This window comes from Plectrocnemia conspersa, unplaced genomic scaffold, assembly GCF_051122295.1.
Source record: "Plectrocnemia conspersa isolate PC_06_02 unplaced genomic scaffold, ASM5112229v1 ptg000004l, whole genome shotgun sequence".
Classification (NCBI taxonomy): domain Eukaryota; kingdom Metazoa; phylum Arthropoda; class Insecta; order Trichoptera; family Polycentropodidae; genus Plectrocnemia; species Plectrocnemia conspersa.
This window is the reverse complement of record NW_028277168.1, coordinates 905,727-928,118: the sequence shown is the minus strand read 5'-3', so window position 1 is coordinate 928,118 and position 22,392 is coordinate 905,727. Positions and strand designations below refer to the sequence as shown.

Genomic DNA, 22,392 nt, shown 5'->3' with positions numbered 1-22,392 from the left:
TTATGCATAAAATTTCAAAACAGATTCGACCAGTTTTTTTCCTTTCTAGAAATCCCCACAACAAAAAACTTGTTTCCTTAACAACAACAATATTATTTCTAGAACATTTCCTATTCAATTATTATTTATCAACTTACAAGAATTGAATAATTCAGATAAATCATAATAAAACACAAAGGTAAATATAAACATATTTATTTAAATCATTAGAGGGAAAACTTAAGATAAAATATATATCAATATAAACTTAATCGATTGCTCTTATAAATCCATTCATCATATGTTAGCAGTTGACAGTTAGCTTCTTGTTTATTTGTTGATGTATTTAATGAATCTTAAACTTCGGGTAAGATGGATTAGTTTCTAAAAAAAATATAACATTTTTACACAAATTCAATTTTATAAGCAAATAATTAAAATATCATACTTTCTCCTCCAACAGATCCTTCTTTTTTGTTAAATCTATGTAAAGCAGAATGTTCATCAGATTCACTTTCTGAACTTTCTACGGATTCTTCTTCATGCTTTATAGGGGAAGATGGAAGTCCAGGAAACGTCTTTTTTCCACCGTGTGCTTTTTTGTGTGCTCCTGAAAATTATAAAAAAAATATGAAAAATAAAAATATATTCAAATTATTATTTTTTCATCTTACCAGAAACTAGAGACACAGCTACTACCAACAAAAAGGCAGTGAATATTAATTTGTTCATTTTTAACGCTTTGTATCGACTGTCTAGTGTAAAAGCATTCAAACTATATATAGTAGTAAAATACTGGTTAAGCTATTAACTAAATTGTATATGTTTTATTATCATATAATACTATAAGATAAATATTGAATGTGAATTATAATTATAATGTTTGTTTCAGGAATTGAGTTGATAAGAAATTATAATAATGTACGAATGGTTCAAATGTGCCACGATAATAATATACCAGACTGTTAATTGGTAAGTTTAATGATAACATAATTATGGGTTTTTTCTGATACATCCTTTAAAAATACTGTGAATTTACAATTCTTTATGTATGTACATATATAATTTTGATGATAATATTGTATCTAAGGATAATGATATATTTTTAGTTTGGATTATAGATAAATTATTTATGTTCTACTAAAATCATAATAAGTATATATTTGAGTTAAAGAGATTAAATTTTTTTTTATTAATATATTCATTATAAAAAAATCAAATAAAATATGTATAAAAAGTATAGTTCCTTAGTCTTAAATATATTTAAAAAAAATAATCTTAAGATTTATTTATTAATTTACAAATTTAAGGGAAAAGTACTATTGCAAAAGTAACTGCAACAGTTTGATAACAAATATTATACCATATTTTGATCAAAAATAAAATAGCATATATTGATAAAAAATAAAATTGCATAAATAAGTGCTTTGCGTTGATTTAACAAAACGTATTGTAAATTTATTACATTAAAAAATAATTTTATTTGTATAGACATCTGTTGATTTATTTTTAAACTAAATTATTATAAATCATTTATTAATAACTCATATCTTAGTTTATCCATTATAGATCGATATGTGCTTTTAATGTAATATCTTTTGGAAGTAAAAATTATGCCTTGATCTAATGGTTGGATGATGCTTGCTGTGTCGGGTGGAAGAGACAGTACCTGTAATTAGGATGCTCCAAATATGGATAACATGGTGCATTATCAACAATCAATAGAACTTTAAAACCGAGTGCTTTCTGCTTCATATATATTTTCAAGCCTTTGTTATTAGCCATTTAAGGTACGGACAGCTTCTTTAAATCTTTGTCATTTAAAGCATGCAATCTTTTATTTTTAGATTCAATTTATTAGGAGTTTTAATATTGGATCTCTTGACGCATTACTGCAAAATAACAAAGTTACTCGATCTTTGCCTGCTTGCCCACTTGCTTTTTTCTTAGGCTTTACGATGTATGTTCAGCTAGGAATTTTCTTCCAATTTAATCCAGTCTCGTCAGCGTTAAACACTTGATCGGGGCTGTATCTACCGTCTTCAATAATTTTAGCTAACTTCCCGGGAAATAATTTGGCTGCTCCCTCATCTGCTCATGCAGTCTCAAACTGTGAAAGGAGCTCCTTTTAATAAGCCCAGTCAGCCATCCTTTGCTAGCAACAATTTTTTTAGCAGTCCGGAGACGTGAAGTAGATGGCTTCAATTGCCTTATCTGTTCACTTAACTCAAGAGCTCTTTCCTTAATTAAATAACTACTTATAGTATTTTTTTAGTATGATCTTCAATCCAAACTACGAGTGTAATTTGGATTGAAGATCTAACTAAATGTTCCGGTTTTTTTAATAAATCATCTCTCGAGTATGACGATAAGTTGGAACTTAGTTTTATTTATAAAATTCTTCTTAAAATATAAATCATATATAAATAATATACATAAAAAGAGATACTGCCAGATAAATTATGTTTTCACTAGTAAAAATATATATCTACTGTTGAAAATGTATTCCGATATGATTTCTCTGAAATGACATATTTAAAAAAAATATTTTCAAGAATTTTTTTGTTAGTTTTTAGGAATAACCCGAGAATTTCTGGTCTAGAAGTAAAAACGTCATTTCAGCTATTTCTAACTATTTTTTTATAGCATTTAAATAAATGACATGCATTTTTCTGTCTAAATTCAAGGGGATCAAATGCGCTCACCTGCCCTATTCCCAAATGCTGTCCCCGAATTAGATTAGTACTCGAAATATGAATTCTGGCAAAAGGATAGCAACGCTTGTAAAATAAATAATTGTGTCTTTAAATTATTTTTGGTGCTTAAAATTTAGTCGCCTACCATTTGTAATAAGTGGAGATATACAAATGTAAACAATAAAAAATCTTTATTATAAAAAATGATACATGCAGCAAATCAATTCACTATATGGCAGCACTGAGCAGCAAATAAAAATGCGCCTAATTATCAGGTAAATATTATGATATTTTTAATTATTTTATAATTCATTTTTAGTGGTAATATTTTGCATAAAATATGATTTCAGAAAATATGTCGCAATGGTGGCTAATTTTAATATTTATCTGTAACATAGGGGTAAATTAAAATTCAATATATTTTTAAGTGAAACATAAACTAAAATAATAGCACATTAAAATTAAAAAGGATATATATATATATATATATATATATATATATATATATATATATATATATATATATATATATATATATTTAAATAAAATTTTAATATAGTTTTTATTTATTTTATGCTATAGACATCTATTGACAGAACATATTACTAATATTATTTTTATTATATACATATAAATATTTTGTTTTCCGAATCTTTAATCTTTATTTTAAGTAAATAAATAAATATTTAAAATATTAAAATTAAAATATTTATTGTTATTAAACTTTTTAAACATGTAATGGTTAATATACACTAATTGTTAATATTTTAGCTATAGACATCTGTTGACACATTATGATACTACTTTATTTTTATATTAAAAATAATGCATTGCTCAGAATAAATAAGTTCGAATTAATTATTCAATAAACAACCTAACAATAGTTTTTTAAAATAAAGAAATAATTTATACCTAGCCGTTAATGTTGAATAAGTAAAATAATTTGATAACAGATGTCTATAATAATTTAGATATAATAATAATGTTTTAAATTTATAATCAAATGGTATTTTAAACTAATTTTTGCAGTTGTTAATCATTTATATTTAAAATTGTTTAGTTATTAAAAATAATACAAAATTAGCTTTATAAATGTGTCACAGATGTCGTTAGTTTCTTTTTCAAAATTAAGTATTCCCTTAGTCTATTTTATCAGCATAGCTAATTGGCTGACATTATCTTAATTTCCATTTAATTGCACATCCCTTACTTTGGATTCTTTTTGATCGCGACTAAACGACATTCAATTTCTACATTTTTAATGCTATAACGACAGCGTTTATTGTAGTTTTTACCATTATTTATGATTTTATACACCGCTATAAATACTGGCTATTTATATTTCTGACCCCATTGGTTTTACACCATCGTTCAGGAGCACAATGGATACTGGAATAAAAATTCTACCTAAAAAGTCGACGGACCCTAGCCGTTTAATATCCATACACAAATTTTGGTTCAAATCCTACGGCCAGTGGTACTCGAGCCGCTCGTTTTTTTCTATAATATTTTGGATCCATATGTTGTATAGGGTTTTCGTCTGGTGGATGCTGTCGTTTTTTCCGGTTGGTGGAGAGATAATCTTCTTGTATCACACGGGGGAGGATGTGGGAAAAGTAGCCGAGGGGTAAGGAAAGTAGTAACATAAAATTGTGTCATATTTTCTAGATCTAAAATATGTTGATTGTTTTATTCAGTAAGAATATAATCACAGTGTTAGGTTATTTTCGCTGGAGCGCTGCAGTGTATGTAAGATTGAGTTGAACTCTTGTAGGCTTTGATTTGTATCGATTAAATCGAGTTCCAAGTTGAAAGCGAAGCAGTAGTTCTGATGAAAGTGGTTAAGCCAGAAGTTTGGTTTATATATGAGCTGGGAAAAAGGAAAATACTATTGTATTGAATATCAATTTTTCTGTAACGGTATTCGGCACCGATACTTGTTTTTTTGTTAAAGTAAGGTCTGACGGTTCAGTGCGTTTAAACCAATTTTAATAGACATAAATTCTCAATCTGTAATGCGTGATTTTTAATGGACTTAATAATGCATTTTTATCTCTTATAATCTAAGATGTTCGATCATATAAGATTATACACTATTTATATTACTTCATGATAGGTTTCGGCAAAGAGTTGAGTGTGTTATCTTTCCATCGATCACAATAGGTTATATATATATATAGAAACTTTTCATATATATATAACCTATTCGTATGTTGCAGGAGGCAAAAACACATTGGCAAAACGTCTAGAAATTTGGCAAAGTTTTCCCGCGCGCGCCCTAGGAAAATTGAGTTTTCCCCGAGGAAGAACCCACCCCTTGTTTACCGCGAAATCGCTTTCGTGTAATTCGGTTTCGCGGAAGTATGCGCGAATATACTTTTCTAGTTTTTTTCTTCGTCTTCCATTCGTCTTGTTCTGTACGGACGAATCTCGAATCCAATCTTTCCTCGGAGCACTGAGTTTTTCCGCGACGAAATTTGCTTAAGTGAGCGTCCGCGAGCAATTTGTCACAGTTAACGATTGAATTCAAGCAGGCGAGCGAGTTAAACCCTCGTTTCAATTTAACGCTGAATAAAGTTAACACGTATATACGCTTTTATCGACGTGTAAACTAATCGATTAGGTAATAACTAAATCATTTTTGTCAATGTTAGATAGGTACCATCCTATTTTAGTTATATCGAAATCAGTTTTATTGTTAACTCGGGTATGTAGTTGGTAGATGGTAATCAAGTTTTTGTGTTAGCTTAAAACGGTGGTAAAGCAGTAAAAAGTTTATTGTGCTTTTGGTGTGTTTTGTGTTGAGAAACGTATCAGGTTGTACCATTAGTCTTTGTGTATTTTAATGTGCTGATTAAATAAGCTAAAAATTAAAACATGTGATAAATTAAATTATATGTTCTCAATATTTTTCTACAATTATTCTTCACATGCTAATCAAATTTTTTTATATATGATTCGAAAAATAATGTATTTTTGGAAGTAAAAAATTCTTTAATATCATTTTTTTATATCTATTTTTGTAAAATATTTTTTTCTACCTGGATTTATATGTATGAGTTTCGAGCAATGTTTAAAGAATACGGTGCATGAGAAAGGAGTTCCTAAGAATATCCATTGATTTTTTTTATCGTCTTCTTGGATACACAAGGGCGATCGCTGTCTTATATAAAATTATCCTTCTTTAATTTATAAAGAAAGGTATTGTTGAGCACACTATGTGTCTGTCGTAATTGCAGGGACGTCATTTAGGGACAGCAGGTGGGGGCATTCATTTGAATTTGGCGAGAAAAATGCATGGCATGTAATTATATACTATGAATCTTAGCTAAACTTTTCCCAACTCAATTTTTACACGGTGGAAATGTTTCACAAAAATCGTTTAAAAAACGTATAAAAAAGTGATTGGTTAACTAAATTTAAAAAACTGTGTTATTTGGGAAAATCGTGTAAAAAAGGTAATAATAAAAACAAAATAAATAAATTCTAAGAATATTTTATTTAAATATTATACATATGTATGTATTTTAATTAACGAAAATTATACAATATATGTAATATAAATTTCTGACACGTTTAATGTGTTTGAAAGTAATGAAGACTTTTGTTTGTTATTATTAACAACAGTTGAATTGCTAGTAACTAGGAAAACTGTTATCCGTTTCTAAGCTTTTTGTTTTAGAAGTTGTTTATAGATTTCATGATACCTATGATTTTCAAAGCTTGTGAATCAAGCTTTCGTGAATCAAAGCAGCTGTAAGTTAATTTTGCCTGTATCTTCATCTTTGTTATTAGAATCCGCACTACCACATCAATCTGTCATATTATTTTTATTTATAATTTATTGGAATGCATTGAGTTAAAACAATATTTCATATAAAATTATGAAATACGATGCATTAATTTGCAATATAAAATATTAAATTAAAGTTATTAAAAAATAATAGTGTGAATAATTATTTTTAATAAATAAATGTGACATGTGAATAAAAGTGTATTTTTCAGTGAAATTATATTATATTACTAGTGAAGTTCAAATATATTTTTACTTGCAAAAATCTTTAAAATGTCTATGAAACTCAATTTGACAGTTGCGAAACGTCCATTTAGTGTTTAAACCCAAACCTAACCTCATGAAAGTTCTAAAACTAATTATAGTTTAAGATCTTTCATTAGGTAAAACCCAAAATACAAATTAAATCAACTCATCTCTCATAAGAAAATAGCGGAAGATTCTTCTTCGATGTCGCATCACGCATATTGCTGCATAGTTTGTCTGTAATTGGATATTAAACTATTTTTTAAAAGATGATAGCTATTCTTAATGATATTACTATGCACTTCTGATATGAGAGTATTGGTCAAAGTATATTCAAACAGAATTTTGGTCAATAGGAGGGCGCAAAAATAATAATTGCTTCTCAGAAGTCAAAAATTCACGTCAAAAGTTAGTTTTAAAACTTGCTTTAGGTAAAGTTGAGTTTGGTTAATTTTTTAGGTTAGGTTTGGGTTTAAACAGCGAATGGAAATTAAGCAACTGTTAAATTAAATTTCATAATCATTTTAGAGCAGCATATAATTTTACTAGAACCTTTATATTATAATACATATGCATGTATCTGATTTGATTTCACTGAATTTCCAGTAAAAATATTTCTAACTTCAGTGTAACATATATTAAGCGTCACCTATGGTAAATTCAGAAAATGCTCATTTTATTGTAGGCAACTTTAAAGTTGAGAACATAATATATATTTTGGTATTATCACATTTATTAAGTAGATTCTTAAACTATTTTTTTACATCTGATTTTGTGTGAGCATAAAGTTTGCTACCCATTGAATTATTTTATGTTGCTTAAAAAAAACTTATGTTATCACAAAGCAATGTAAGTCTTTTAATAGATAATCTAATATGATTTTGTACATAGTGTATAGTACCTATATGAATATGAACCGTACGAAGTAAAACTATTGTAAAGAATTATGGCGAAACACCGTGTAAAATAGCGGTAACAATAATTCGTTTCTATTTTATTTCCTAGAATGTACCTCATGCTCAGCGAAGCTTATATGGGCTTTAAACTAGCCATATTTCTCTACAACAGGAAAAAGGTACAATTGCTGATAAATCATCTTAAAAGCGACGAGTTCTACGCGACGGAGCCTGAACACGTGCCGTTCATAGAGAAGGCCGTGTGGAAAGGCAGATTGGTTTCCAAGGGTTATTTGTATCTATGTTTGGTTACTATTACGGGTAAGTCTAATTATTTTTAATCGCATTGCATTTAAATAGTTTAATTGTCTTTAAACAATAACTATAAATATTAGAAAATGAGCAATTTTGTTAAAAAAATCACAATCAACAACTACTAAGTAAGCTGTGGCACATCAGACTGAAGTCAGTGATATATTTATATTGTAATAATGGTAAATTATTATCACAGCTTACAATCAATAATGTAGTTTGATTTTATTTTTATTATTTATCACGATAATTGGTCATGTATTTCTATTTTCTATAATTTGTTAGTTGTGAATTTTAATTATTAAAAATTAAATGTAACAATTACTTTCAAAAATGCAAATATCATTTGCATATTGGGTAACAAAGCTTATTAAAATAAAATATGTTTCTCGGTAGACTTCTTCTAAAGTTTTGTTTGCCTTCCAGTCGGATGCCTGATGCCTATCGGTGAAAATTTTCAAGTTTTACCAACCAACGTGAAGTATCCTTATTTCGATGTGCTAACTACGCCTTATTATCAGATTGTGTATTTAATGCAAATTTATTCGAAAACTTCGGTGGTGTTAGTCGACGGCGTATTAGACACAATGATGCCAGCGTTTATAGCTCATGCTTGTAAGTATATACATATTATATGTTAGGAAATTCTTCATACTTAGGTCGTAATTTTGACATATAAGTGTGTAATAAAATCATTAATACACATTTTTTTTTAGATTTTTATTAATATAATAGTGTATTAGACTCTTACAAACTTATCCAATATATTCATTTTTGAAATATATTTTATCAAAATATCATTATAATTCAGAAATTATCAAAACCTTAAAAACTCACATAAATATAAAAAATCAGCATCGACCAAAATTTTGATTTTTTATTATTATTTTAAATATAAGTTATGTAAGTGAAAAATTAACTTTACCAAAACATACGCATTTTTAATAAAAAGGATAAAAATTACAAAGAATATTTTTTTACAAAATTTATGCATCTAACAACTAACATGAAGCGGTAAAAATAAAAAAAAGCGCTTTTAATGAATGACATTTTGTGCAAATTCAATTGACGCCCGCCCCGTCAGCTCTTATTGTACTATGAAAATCAATATTTAGCAAAGGAGTCAAACAACTTCTCTTTGTGTTTTAATCAAAGAGCAACTATGATTTTTACGACACAGGGATATGCTGATCTAAAATATATTCGCTCTCCATTGGCCGACCTCGATCAAATTTTTTACTGCGTGTATATATACATATAATTACAAAAAGTAATTCAATAAAATATAATATTTATTTGAATAGGCTATTATTAAAAGCTGTTATGTATCTGTAATGGTAGTACGACCCCTTGAGTGAAGTGCTTACGTCTTTTATTAAATAATAAAAAAAATATTCGTTCGCCTTTTAATAATAAAAACCCATTCCGGGAAGAAATAACGAGGGTTAAAAGACCTGCATGTCCCATTTGTATATTTTACGGTATCTCTTCAGGCTCTATAACCTCAGGTTTTCGAGTATCCAAAAACGACACTGCACCCACATATCTACACGATGTGATGTTTCGTCGTTAAAATCGTATTAAATTCCAAACCGAAATGCTTTGCTCCCAAAATCAATATTTAAATATAGCATACTTTAAAAAATAACTATGCTTAGGAAAATTAATAATAATTGTAGGGAATTACTAATTAATTTTGAACTATGTGAATCTAAATTTTAAATATTATTAGTTAAATTTAGGTAAGTTAGTGATTTTATTTTATTTATTACAGTGGGACAATTGGACATTTTGGCTTTCAACATAGAGAACTTGCAAATGTTATCAGAGAGAATGTTTAGAAGAAAGTTCATGACGAATTCAAAATATAAAAACAATATGTTAATTAGCAACAAGAATGTACTCTTTGAGGAAACGGTAAGGGAAAAGCTCGGAGAGATCATTAATCATCATAGCAGCATTGTCAGGTGATTATTATTACATTACAGAATTTTATATGAATATATTTTTGTATTTTAACATTTTTTTCACGCTATCAAAATATTTATAAATGTATATTACCATCTCTTATTTTTTATTTTGTTCAAACGGTATTTTTAAAAGCTTATTGAACAATTTTTTTAACCATAAAAAACGCGTAAACGGCAAAGTTTAGCTACCACGCAAAAACGCGTGAATGGACTATAATGTATTAAATTAAAAACATATTTTTTATTATAAGATGTAACCTAACGTAGTATATTAACAAAAGCATTTGACTCAAATTTTAGAGTAACAACGTTTGTACGCTGTGACTCTTAAATTTTATTAAAAAAATATTTTATTTTTCTTTGGTAAAAAGTTATTTTTTAGGGATTCACAAATGAATTAGGAGATATGAAAATATTAATTGCGTTAAATGGTTTGAATTTATTTACTTACTTATTGCAAATGTTCTTGTGCAAAATCATAAGCTTATTTTTATTTAATAAAAACAAAAAAATCGGCAAAAATAATTTTTTAAACATTGCTATGTATTTATGCAATCCATTATACGCAGTAAAATTTTATTGAAATCAAAACGACATTTTTCATTGACGCCGCATAAATTATAATTGGATTAATTGACGATAGAAGAAAAAGGTAGGCGTAGTTTTGCTCAACTTTGATGTTAAATTTCTTGGTGCTTATGTTATAATTCTCAATGATTTTTTTATGGAACCATTATAAGTTTACCTTACGTGTTCCAGTTTGAGTAACGCTGTTGATATAAATAGATAGTCGTTTATATAAACGACGCGAGGATGAACATTTATGATTTCAACTGCTGTGTAATAATTGATGTGGGTATTTTCTACACCCTAAAAATGTTTTTCCAAAATTATGATTCCTTTTATTGATATATCAAAAGGTGGTTTTTATATTTCCATAAATAAAGTTTATTTTTTATCGGTTCAACCGGCAAGACGATTAAATATATAACATTTTTGCAATATAGTATAAAAATCGTAAAGTTTCAAGATAATAAAATTGATACGACTTTATCGGTACATTGCATGTCGTGAATATAATATTTGCTTTGTTCAAATATTATGTATTGTATATATTTTGCTTAAATATTTTACTTACCGATATTAAGAAATATTATAATATTATAATATATATTTTTTTATCCTAACTTAATTTGATTACAATATTCTCATTATTATTTAAAAAAATATTGATTTTGCTTCTACAAATCTTCCATTAAATCTCTAAAACACAAGGCACATATTTATTTTATTCTTCAAACACTAAAACTATTAAAATGAAAATTAAATTTACTGGAATTTAGTTATGTTTTCATTATAAAATTATAAAACTCATATATGTAACGCCTAAATTAACTTTTAAGTGATTGTGTTTATTAATTTACTAAAAATAAAATGTTTTACAATATTTTTTTTATTAAATCTGATATAATAAATTTTTAAGCACGTGCGTATTTTTACATTAAATTCACGTTAAATTTACCTGCTCCTCAAATGCTTTTACAATATTGATAATCAAACTTCAAAAACAGTCAAAATTGGCTCGAAAAAGATTGGATTTTTTCACGTGTGAGCTTTTGTGTCTAATGTGTGTATACAATAACGCGACAAAATTTATTGCGCGGCTATAAAAAAAAGGGAAAAATTGAAAATTAATTGCTCGCGGTTCCTGCGCCCCCTTTATAGCGCCATTACAATGTGAAAAATGAACAGGGATGGGGGTGGGACTATTAAATATTACATTAAGGGGGCAAAAAATAAATAGTTATTTATTAGACATACTTTACCGTGCTTTGATGTTCCTTTCGCTGTAAAGAAAATTGACGATAATTTATGAATCTAAATGTCGTTATCATATTAAAATTGTATTAGTGTTGCTTTTTTATATTAACATATCAAAGAAGAATATTGAGTTAGCTAATGATATTATTTTCTTTGATATTTGCTTCGGCAGGAATAAAAAGATTGCCAATTTCTAAATAAGTAAATTGAAAAGGGTAAATGACTTGCCAGTTTCTATCTATAGTGAATAAGTTATATTATTTTATTTTTTTATTACAAAACTGATCGTCATGAATTAAAAAATTAAATTGCGTCATGATGATTATTACACAAGCAATAATTATACAATTAAACATAATTATGGACACCTAAAATAGATGAGCACCATTCCATATATTTTTTCAGCTCCTCATAGCTATCGCCAAAACATATATTATGTTTGGAAAGCTCGTTGAGAAGCTGGATGTGTTCTTAAGAGCTAACGTTCTGGCCGCAACGGGTAAGAATAAAGGACGCGATCGCGACTCTCTAGGACACTTCAGCTTGCAGCCAAAAACCGTGTATTAATTTGGTTGTCGACATCATCCTTTAGCAACTTTAGTCATTGACGGAATAAAAATACGTCTGAAATCTTTGATAATTTTTTTATACATTCTTAAGGTAATTTCGGTGGAATTAGATCTAGATCATAAAAGCCTGTCGCGGTCATTGTTTACGTCTTGTTCTTCAGCGTTCTTGATTGCTCTTGAGGGTTTGTTTGTAAAGTTTTTTTTGCTTAATTGATGCACTCGACTGGATTAATTGTATTACAAGTAACATTTTTAATTTTGTTTTCGGATAATTCAGAGACATACTGTAAACCGATTTTGTTAAACGATTTTTTGTAATAAATAAGGGTGCTGTTTTATTTTTGTGTGTGTGTGTGTAGCAATTGTTTAAAAATTTGGAATTTATTTGTGTCGAATGCTTTTGTTCAAAAATATTTATGTTGTATAGTAGAAAAAATGTACTTTACGTTGTATTTACTCTACAGTAAATAAATTAATAAATAAATAAAATATTTAGATTTAATTTTTATTATTTTGCAAGTATATAAGATTGATAATAAATTTCTCAAAAAATGCAGTGTAGATTTTTTTTAAAGAATTTAAATGAAAGACATAAAACTGTGATATTCCTCCTAAAAATAATATTTAATAATACATATGTTTTTTTTTAGTTACGTGTCCAAAGTGGAGGATGCTTGGAGTGCTGCCGCAGCTATCCAGTTCATGTTGAGCGGTTTGGTTATTTGTCTAGTTGGGGTTAGAGTATTATCTGTGAGTAAAGTTGTTTATATAGAGAATGAGACGAGAACGTGCCCTAATCTGGAAAATATACGTGTCCACTTACAGCTTTATGTGTTTACTTTCATGCTATTTGTCTAGTAATGAAAAAAGCAAATATTATTTGTACTCATAAGACACATGTTATAAACGTTGATAATTATAATGTATACTTCAGGCATACCCTAGGAAATGATGTAATTGCTTTTCATATTTACATTTTTTTTGTAGATCGAAGACCCACTTCATCATCCAATGCAATTATTATGGACATTTGCTTACTTTTGCTGTATGATGATGGAGATTTTTATGCTTTGCTGGTTCGGAGATGAAGTCATATGGAAGGTTTGGCATTGAATTTATTTCGGCACCTGCTAAATTTTTTGATATAAACTTTCACAGAACCACAATCATTGTCTACGAGTACTAGTGGACCAATAAACACGGTTTTTGTCTGCGTCATTTCACTCTATTGCTTTGCAGAAAATCCAGGTTATTTTTTGAAAATATTTATAGATTTTCTTACGTAGATGTGTTCAAAAAATAAACCGGAGTAATGATTAGTATATATAACTTTAGATATAATAGTAGGGGCGTAAAGCCAAACTTGCCATTTATTTCTAAATTATGAATAATGATGAAATGGATAGCTCTCGAATTGACTGTGTTAACGCAAATGAGTAAAGTAAACATCATTTATGCAGCTCATATTATTCATCGATTTTCATATTAAAAAATATTAAAAATAATATTTTTTACAAATAATTGCTAGCAATATTTTGTGGTTTGAGTCAGCAATGGAAAACGATATAGAGTCACAACTGCAGAGACGAGCTAAAATACATTATCATCATCATCAGCGGACCGTCTAGAGAGCATCGCGAGAACACATTACGACAATCCCATCTACCGGAATCGCTGCCGACAATAATACAACTCAACACGCCATAAAGACTTGCATATACTTTTCTCTATATATGTGGCAATTTATATATGTAAAATAAACTATAACCAGCTTTTTCCGACTGCAAAGTCACACTCCTTCGACCTCAAAACCCGAAAGCTCCAATGTTCAAATTTGAGTGTTAAATTGATTGTAATAAAGATAAATTTTACTGAATAGTGATAATTATTTTAATGAAAAAAATAGTTGGATGGAAAATAGCTGATATATAAAATAATTGCAGAATGCAGAATATATTTCTTATTTATTGCCAATTTAATAAAAAAGCATTTTTTCGGCAAAAGGCAGTTTTTGAGAAAATTTAAAGATGAAATAAAAAATATTGGATTTATGCTTTTAAGTAGACATTTTTGCATTTTACGTCGTTTATTAATCTAATTTTCAGGTTTATTTAAAATTTCCTGATATTACTTAGGATCTTTGTCACCTAATATGTTGGGTATGTAAAAAAGGGATGAGATTTTTATTTAAAAATGATCAGATATTTAACAAGATCTGTGACAGGATATAAGTGTAAAGGTAATATTAGTTACATTATTTAAATTAAATAAAAATTATGTCAGATTTATTTATATACCAAAAAAGTTTAACTGCCACGGTTAACCAATAGATAACCTCATACCTGAATATATTCACTTTCATTGTATAAATTATGCTTTCACTTTCAGAGTGTATACTTGCAGCAAGCCGCTTTCAACAGTAACTGGGCAGATTATCCGGAGGACGTGAAAAGAAGCTTTAAAATATTTAGAGAAAGGGTTAAAAGACCACTTAGACTTACGGCCGGAAAATTTTTCACCCTTTCTTTGGACACCTTCACAAACGTAAGACTTTTATTTATCACTTTTATTTGCCATGAATTTAAATCAATTAATTATTTCAGCTATTAAATTGGTCCTACAAGGCTTTTGCGGTGATGCGAAATACGTACAAAACTCGATCTTAAATTCTCTCAGTGATATTATTATTTCAGCGAAGTCTTTCACGTCTAGACGGTCTCCTTTTTAGTTGATTGAAAAATTCTCAGAAAACTATCGCATTTCTCTAATATTAGATTCATATTGATTATATTTTAAATGTATATTAAATATATATATGTAAACTATTATACTCTATATTTTAAATTAAAAAATCCTGTAATCCTTTCACATTACCACCTCACATCAAGGAAAGTTTTCTTTTTCGGTTAGGTTGTTTTAACGACATCCCGGCACCGAGCATTAGGTTCACAAATCAATTCTAGGATCCTAAATCTTCACCTACTCCGCCCATCATTCGAATAACAGGCCGTATATTTAAGCATTCTTGACTACACAAAAGGTACGAGTGTCTATCCATATATGCACATAAGGTGATATCCTACGTAAGGTTAACCCTTGTCTTACTATAATACAAGCCGAGAACACCATAAGTAACTTATGTATATCGATATATTATTATCACATTATCACAAAATATTTAATAAAATAATCTAAATATTTACTTTAATATCGAATTAAATTATTTTGATTTGAGAATTAATAAATATTTTTAAAATACCTATTGGTAATGAAAAAAGGACATTATTTAATTTAGTTCTTTAAAGACAATAATAATTTTCGATGCAATGCGTCTGACAAACCAACTTAATTGAAGCTAGCCACTTTGCAGGATTCGAATCATCCATGCGGGAGCAATGTCCGGCTAATTTAAAACGGTAAATTTTATACATTTGTCTACACACGTCCGCAATACAACTCGTATAATTCGTTGTCGAACATGAAGCCGTTAAAAAATTTACCAAAACATAAATAGCGCTAACGATAAATACAGTTTCACTGGAATTGGGAAATAAAAATATAAATAAATTGTTCGATACATTTTAATTAGCCAATTTAATGAAATTAAATGTTCACTGGTTCAAGTAGCAATTGCAAAACGAGCAATTGCTGTTAAAACCTAAACCTAACATAAATAAATTAAACAACGAAAAAAACAACAAATTTCAATAAATTATTTTTTCGCTAGTAGAAATATATATCTAGTAGTAAAAATGTATTCAAATATGATTTCCCTGAAACAGTTGGTAAAATAATATGTATACTACTTAAAATATAGCTTCACTGAAAAATACATATTCACTGTAACATATATACTACATTCTAACGTAGCTGCACAGTAATAAAAGGGTTAAAGGCGTATTCGAAGAGACAAAAGTAGAGCAGCTATCAACAATTCATGGATACGGCGTATTGAATCTGTCCTTATTATTTCCATAGCCGTAAACGTCTGTTTGGATGCGAGAGTTTCGCGTTTTTACGATTCCAGACGAGCATTAAAATTGCCGAATTTACGTCGAGCACTGCGACTTTACGTTTCGGAGAAGAGATAAGAATGTGCTTACGTGTTTGCACGTATGTTTGTATATTGATTGTTAAACGTCGATTTATGTGTTGAACACCAATAAATTTTCATAAAATATTGCACCATTTTCTCGTGATTAATGACAATTTTATTGAAATTAAGCTTTGAGCTTTCGTAATTAAAGACTATTTTCTCCTAATAATAATTTAAACAAAGTTACATTTACAGAATTCTACACTGTCACCAAAATTCAATCATCTGTATAAATAAGCTTTTACTGACCTTAACTATGATTCAAGTCATATAAGCGTATGCATGGTGGGTCGATCGACTAAACGTGTTTTGGAAAAAAAAAAATTTTAATTTTTAATTTTTTTAAACGGTATCGTAAGTATATTCGAAAGCTCTATTTTGTATCAAAAATTTAAGTCTATATCTTTAAAAGTAACCAAATACGAACGTTAGCTAAATGCCAAGTTGCATAAAAGCTCGTTCGGGGGCCCGGTCAATATACCGTAAGACTCGTTTTTAATAAAAAAAAAAAAATTAAAATTGTTTTTAAATGCAAATTAAGCTTCTAAACACTTTTTGCATACGACATATTTCAGTAGGATTTCATTTTGCAAAGTTATGACACTCTTAATTTTTACATTGGCCCCCATTTTGTAAAAAAAAAATATATATATTTTTTTCATACAAAAATTATAAGGGGTGCTTGGTAGTTCTATACGATACTACAAAATTAATTTTTAATCTTCAAAACCAAGCAGTTAGGAGCGTTAACTCTTCTGGAAGTCTCAAAATGGCACGTATGGGGTCCGATCGAACTGATACATCGCTTGTTTTGAAGCAAAAAAATATTTTTTTTATATTTAATTTGGATGTAATTTAGGCTTTTAAGCGTTTCGTCTAAAGCAATCTTTTCGTTAAAATTTAAACCTACTGAGTTACGAGTGTTTAAATTTTTATACTTGTCGCCATTTTGAAAAAAATTGACACATTGGATTTTGCTAACAAACATACACAGGGTGTTTAAGAATTCTATACTGTCACGAAAATTCAACTTTAAATATGTATAAATAAGCTCACACTGACCTTAACTATATTGAAAGTCTTATGAGCGTATGTATGGTGGGTCGATCGACTCATGACACTAAACGTGTTTTGGAAAAAAAAACTTTTTTTTTTAATTTTTAATTTTTTTAAACGGTATTGTAAGTATATTCGAAAGCTCAATTTTGTATTAAAAATTCAAGTCTATAAAAATAAACCAAATACTAGCGTTAACTATATGACAAGTCGCATAAAAGCTCGTATGGGGACCCGGTCAATTTACCATAAGACTCGTTTTTAAAAAAAAAAAAAAATTTTAAATGCAAATTAAGCTGCTGAACACTTTTTTCATGCGACATTTTTCAGTGGAATTTTATTTTGCAAAGTTATGACATTAGCTGCCATTTTGTAAAAAAAAATTATATATTTTTTTCATACAAAACGTATAGGTGGTGCTCAGTAGTTCTATACGATTCTCAAAATTGAGTTTTGAATCTTTAAAACCAAGCATTTAAGAGCGTTAACGCTTTTGCAAGTCTCAAAATGGCTAGTATGGGGGTCCGATCGATCTGATCGCTTGTTTTGAAAATATATAAAAAAACATAATTTTCAGTTTGTGAAGACCAACGATTGACAATCACTACTTCAAAACAGCATATTATTATATATTCTAGATGCTTACGATTTTTAATTAAAATTAATTTATATTGTTGACATGAAAATTATTGTATATTTAATATATACATTAATAAAATTATACGTAATTATTATTTTGTTTCAAACTATAAATACGGAGTGATTAAGTAAATAAATCAGTCGACAAAACTACAGGATCATACAGTCGTATTATTTTCGGAGCACCCGCCTGCCATGCATATACAATTTTTACTACTATTTTTACATTTTATGATTTTAATTTAATTTCAATTTTTATTTTGAACCATTTTTCAACTGGTAATTTTTTCTCTTAGATTTTATTAACAAATTAAGCTAAAATACTTACAACAGCTATTGTTAGAACAGGTTTTATGTCAAAATAATACAAAACTACGGCAGTTATTGTGTCCTAAAATTTAAATTAACAACATCAAACAAATATTTTTCAACTTTTATTTTAATTGAATTTCTATTTTCTTTTCATAAAATTTTGAGCGGTTCAAATATGTTTTTTTTTTGTTTTGTATAGTCCCTGTGTTCAAATGTCGCTTTCTACTGGACGATTTTGTATATATGATTCTTTGCAATATATACCTAATGATTCTCTATCTTGAATATATAACAAAATTAAAATTATTAACACTGAAGAGACATAAAACATTGTTAAAAGAATGATAAAAAGTGAAAATATAACAGACTCTCAAGTAAATCTTTTTTTAGAATTTTTGGAGAGAGTATATTATTTAATATTTTAATTCCTGCATTAAAACCAACTAGGAGTATTATGGTTTCAAAACTGTAAAAACTATTCAATAATAAAATTCTGTATCAAGCTTGATATAATAAATCAAAAGACACCTTTTTTTATAAATCTTGTCTCTGATTTCATTCGGGAGAAGGAATTTCTTAATAAACATATGTTCGCAAGCTTACGATCAATATAGATAAATCTTGTATATTTTTGTTCACTTAAGGGTTCAAATGTCAATTTATTATCTGCCAGTTATTCTGTAGATTCACTGAGCTGTCGAGCGTAAGCTCGCGATTTGACGCGGAACGAATTCGGCATGTGTGGCGATTTCCAATTTTTCTCAAGGCACTCAAAGCAAGTGTCAGAAGTGGCTTTTACTTCTGACCTGTCTATCGTCGGACCTATTATAAAGCCCCGGGAACCGAGACGGACCTAAGGAGATCCCCGGGGAGCGAGTGCCACTCCAGCTCGAATGTCGTAGGGAGTGGAGTACCCGAGAAATTGATTGCTCTCTGTATTAAACGTCAATGAGAAATTATAAAGGGATGCTCGACGAGAATAGAAAATGTCGACTCTTTTCAATCGCTTTCAACTATGTTCAAGACTTTTAATAACATCGAATGCTCAAAGGATTCAATGCGAGATTCGTTTGTATACTTTATTATTCATATACTATATTATTAAAAAATGTTTATTAATACAGTCTATTTTATTTTAGGAACAATAAAAATTATTATGAATTGAAAATATATTTATAAATAAATCATTTTGATGCTTTTTGAACTTCCCTTTTCACGGAGCTGTAATATTCATAAAACTGTAGAAAATTAATGTTTAATTCGAACGCTTGAAATAACATTTTACATCGAACAAGAAACCATTCAGACTTAATGAGAAAAGTAAAATTGTCTTATAATCATAATATTCGCATAGATAATTTTCTCAGTAATAATGAGATACCGCTTTAAATATTAAAATTGTTAATAGAAAATATAAAATCGAAACATACACAGTTTGATAAATATGTCACTATGGCTTATTTTCGTAAATACATAAATGCATGGATTTTATATTTTTAATGCTCTCTTTTGACTAAGTGAAGTAGGTCGTCGTTAGTTCAGTCAGTTTAGAGCTCTCGTATTTGAAGATGTGTTTCGCGAGAGTTATGTATAAATTTACATTTAAAAATATGACTCAAGTTATGCGTATTTTTATGTAGCTTCTCTTAAGATATATAAATATTTATCTTTATTTAAAAATTGTAATGTATGTAGTTTACTTAAGATTACTTAGTGTTTTAAATCGTGAAAATAAATTAAAGTGTTAATATGTACAGATCAAATTTAAATTTCTGGAATATATGAATACCATTGCGTAAGTTAATAACTTAAAAAAGTATTTCTTTACACTCAGTGGTTTTATAAATGATATTAAAAATATATTTTAAGTATCATCCCAGACATTATGTAAATAGTGAAGTGCGATGGCACAAACTGGCACGTCGGAAAGATAAACCTCCTCCACGCAGAGAATACACATACACCATTTTTTTTATCTCGCCGATAAGGGTGAGCGATGTTGGAGGGTCCCATTTTGCCTCAGGAACATCCATCTGCATCTCACCTGGGTTTTTGGATCGATGAAAGGGGGCGGTAAATATGAAAATTACCGGAGCCATTTGCCTTCAAAATATTACTTTTTTTCCAGCTTGGAGTACATTTAGCAAAGCGGTGTATTATTCGGCTATGTTTAGCTGCAAAAAAATGCAAATTTGCTAAGGCAGTTCTGCGGCGATTGCGTGTTTTAAAACAGAGGCACGTAGGCGTTTATTTTTAAAGAAACGTTATACTGGCATTTGTGTCGAGTGCAAAGAGTTGTTCATACATTTTTGGATTAACGTTGAGAATCATCTGGCATAAATAATGCCAAATAATATCTATTACATTTTTATGTAATTAATACAAAATAAAAAACAAAAGAGTATCGCTAGAAAATTGTTTTATTTTTATCTTCTGCGGTATCGTAAGTAAAGGACCACGCTCAGCGATCGGGAGCAGGGCTCGCAGTAATATAACGTAAAACTAACACTGCATCTAATAACATTTCGGGAATCAAATCACTCGCATCATAATAAGAAAATTAAAAAATCACCATAACGACCACTTGAACAACGAAAAAATAAATATTTCAATAATCCCGTTACAAAAGTTATGCCCTCACACATCAAACAACGGAAGAAATATCTATGTGGCACTAAAAAACGGTATCAATAAAAAAATATAGTAAAATTCTTCCTAAGATGTTAACCACGTATTATCACAATAAATCAACCCTTTGTGTGAAAATATGTTTGCTAAAGACGATACGTTTAATCCTGCGTCTCATCATTATTTTTCCAACTGTGCAGTTATCTGGTTTTCTCTTAAGGAGTGGACACATTTTGAAGGTGTGTTTAAGAAGCGATGCAATTGCTTCGTGAACATCTGCATCTACGATTTTCTAGGGCTAATAGGAATATAAAATATGTGACACTTGATTACATCGGAGCAGATATCGAGTCAGAGCCACTGCATTTAAGCGACAGACTCAAGTTAATCTCACAATATAACCTTTTCTGAGTAGTCCACATGAATTTATTAATATCATTGTTTTATTTCCTTAGCAAGCGGTAGTAATTTATTTTTTCTTATGTCCTTTATTGTTACATCGAGATTAGAGGCTTTAAGCCGGAAGCTTGGCTCTTGGTATCCGCTTTAACGCATTTTTTCAGGGGACAACTAGCAATTCTTGCAATCTTAATAAATAATAATTGCTTATAAAAATATAAAACATATTATTTTGATTGAAAAGGTTATGTCGATACTGAAAAAAGGATTTTAAATAAACATAGTGTAACGTATCCTTGGTTTTCCGTATTATATAAATTATTTAATATATTATTTTTAATTTATTAGAAATTTTAATATTTATTATATGGCTTATAAGCATATGGATATGCAAGATATTTATTTTATGCATAATAAGATTGCCAGGTTTAATTTTGCTAGAGCGTGTGGTCACGACGAACACTCATCATATAAGTCTGCGGCTTAATTTATCAAAGCCATACTTGGCTGGAAACGAGGCAAGCTTCCAAGCGAACGAATGCAGCTTAGCAAGCTCCATTGCAGCAGATTTCACACTCGATTGAGCTGTGTAGCTGGGAATAAGAGAAGACATAATTTCACAACTATCCAGATGCGGAGCCTCGAGGTCTGCTTTCAAAGCAACGGTTTACAAAGATTTACTATGTACATTTCTATATAAAGGGAATTTCTAGAACATAATGTAAATATATGCTAATTATGGCAATTAAGTAAATATCCAAATACAATGTGTATTGATTGCAATAAAATTGAAAATATTAATTATTTTTTTTTCTCCTGTTATATTTATTTCTAACCTCTTCCACGCCATGCACATCATATAATGAGCTCATAAACAAGCATAACTTTTTACCGAAAATAGAGAGACATAATTGTCTATATAAGCTTTGAAAATAAGTTTGATTTATTTGTAAGCAATATCAGTATTATTATTATTATTA

The 22,392-nt window shown here is 28.7% G+C and overlaps 1 protein-coding gene and 1 long non-coding RNA gene across 3 annotated transcripts in view; one reads left to right on the top strand and one right to left on the bottom strand.

The window, feature by feature from the left end:
• Positions 1–218: 218 nt before the first annotated feature.
• Positions 219–22,392, bottom strand: part of LOC148235553 (uncharacterized) — a 97,721-nt gene continuing 75,547 nt past the window's right edge. The window contains exons 1-3 of one of the 2 annotated variants that reach the window (XR_015809268.1): positions 654–978; positions 428–589; positions 219–363 (exon numbers count right to left, since the gene is read on the bottom strand). This is a non-coding gene — a long non-coding RNA (uncharacterized LOC148235553). Of the gene's footprint in view, positions 364–427; positions 590–653; positions 979–22,392 lie in introns of those variants that run through there. The other variant, XR_015809269.1, reaches the window with a different exon arrangement.
• On the top strand, positions 4,181–15,026 carry LOC148235554 (4-vinylanisole receptor-like). The gene is made up of 8 exons (XM_088184797.1): positions 4,181–4,302; positions 7,720–7,931; positions 8,349–8,537; positions 9,697–9,889; positions 12,933–13,032; positions 13,270–13,383; positions 14,671–14,826; positions 14,886–15,026. Exons 1-8 carry the CDS (start codon positions 4,196–4,198, stop codon positions 14,946–14,948), a joined length of 1,134 nt encoding a protein of 377 aa, XP_088040923.1. The 5' UTR covers positions 4,181–4,195; the 3' UTR covers positions 14,949–15,026.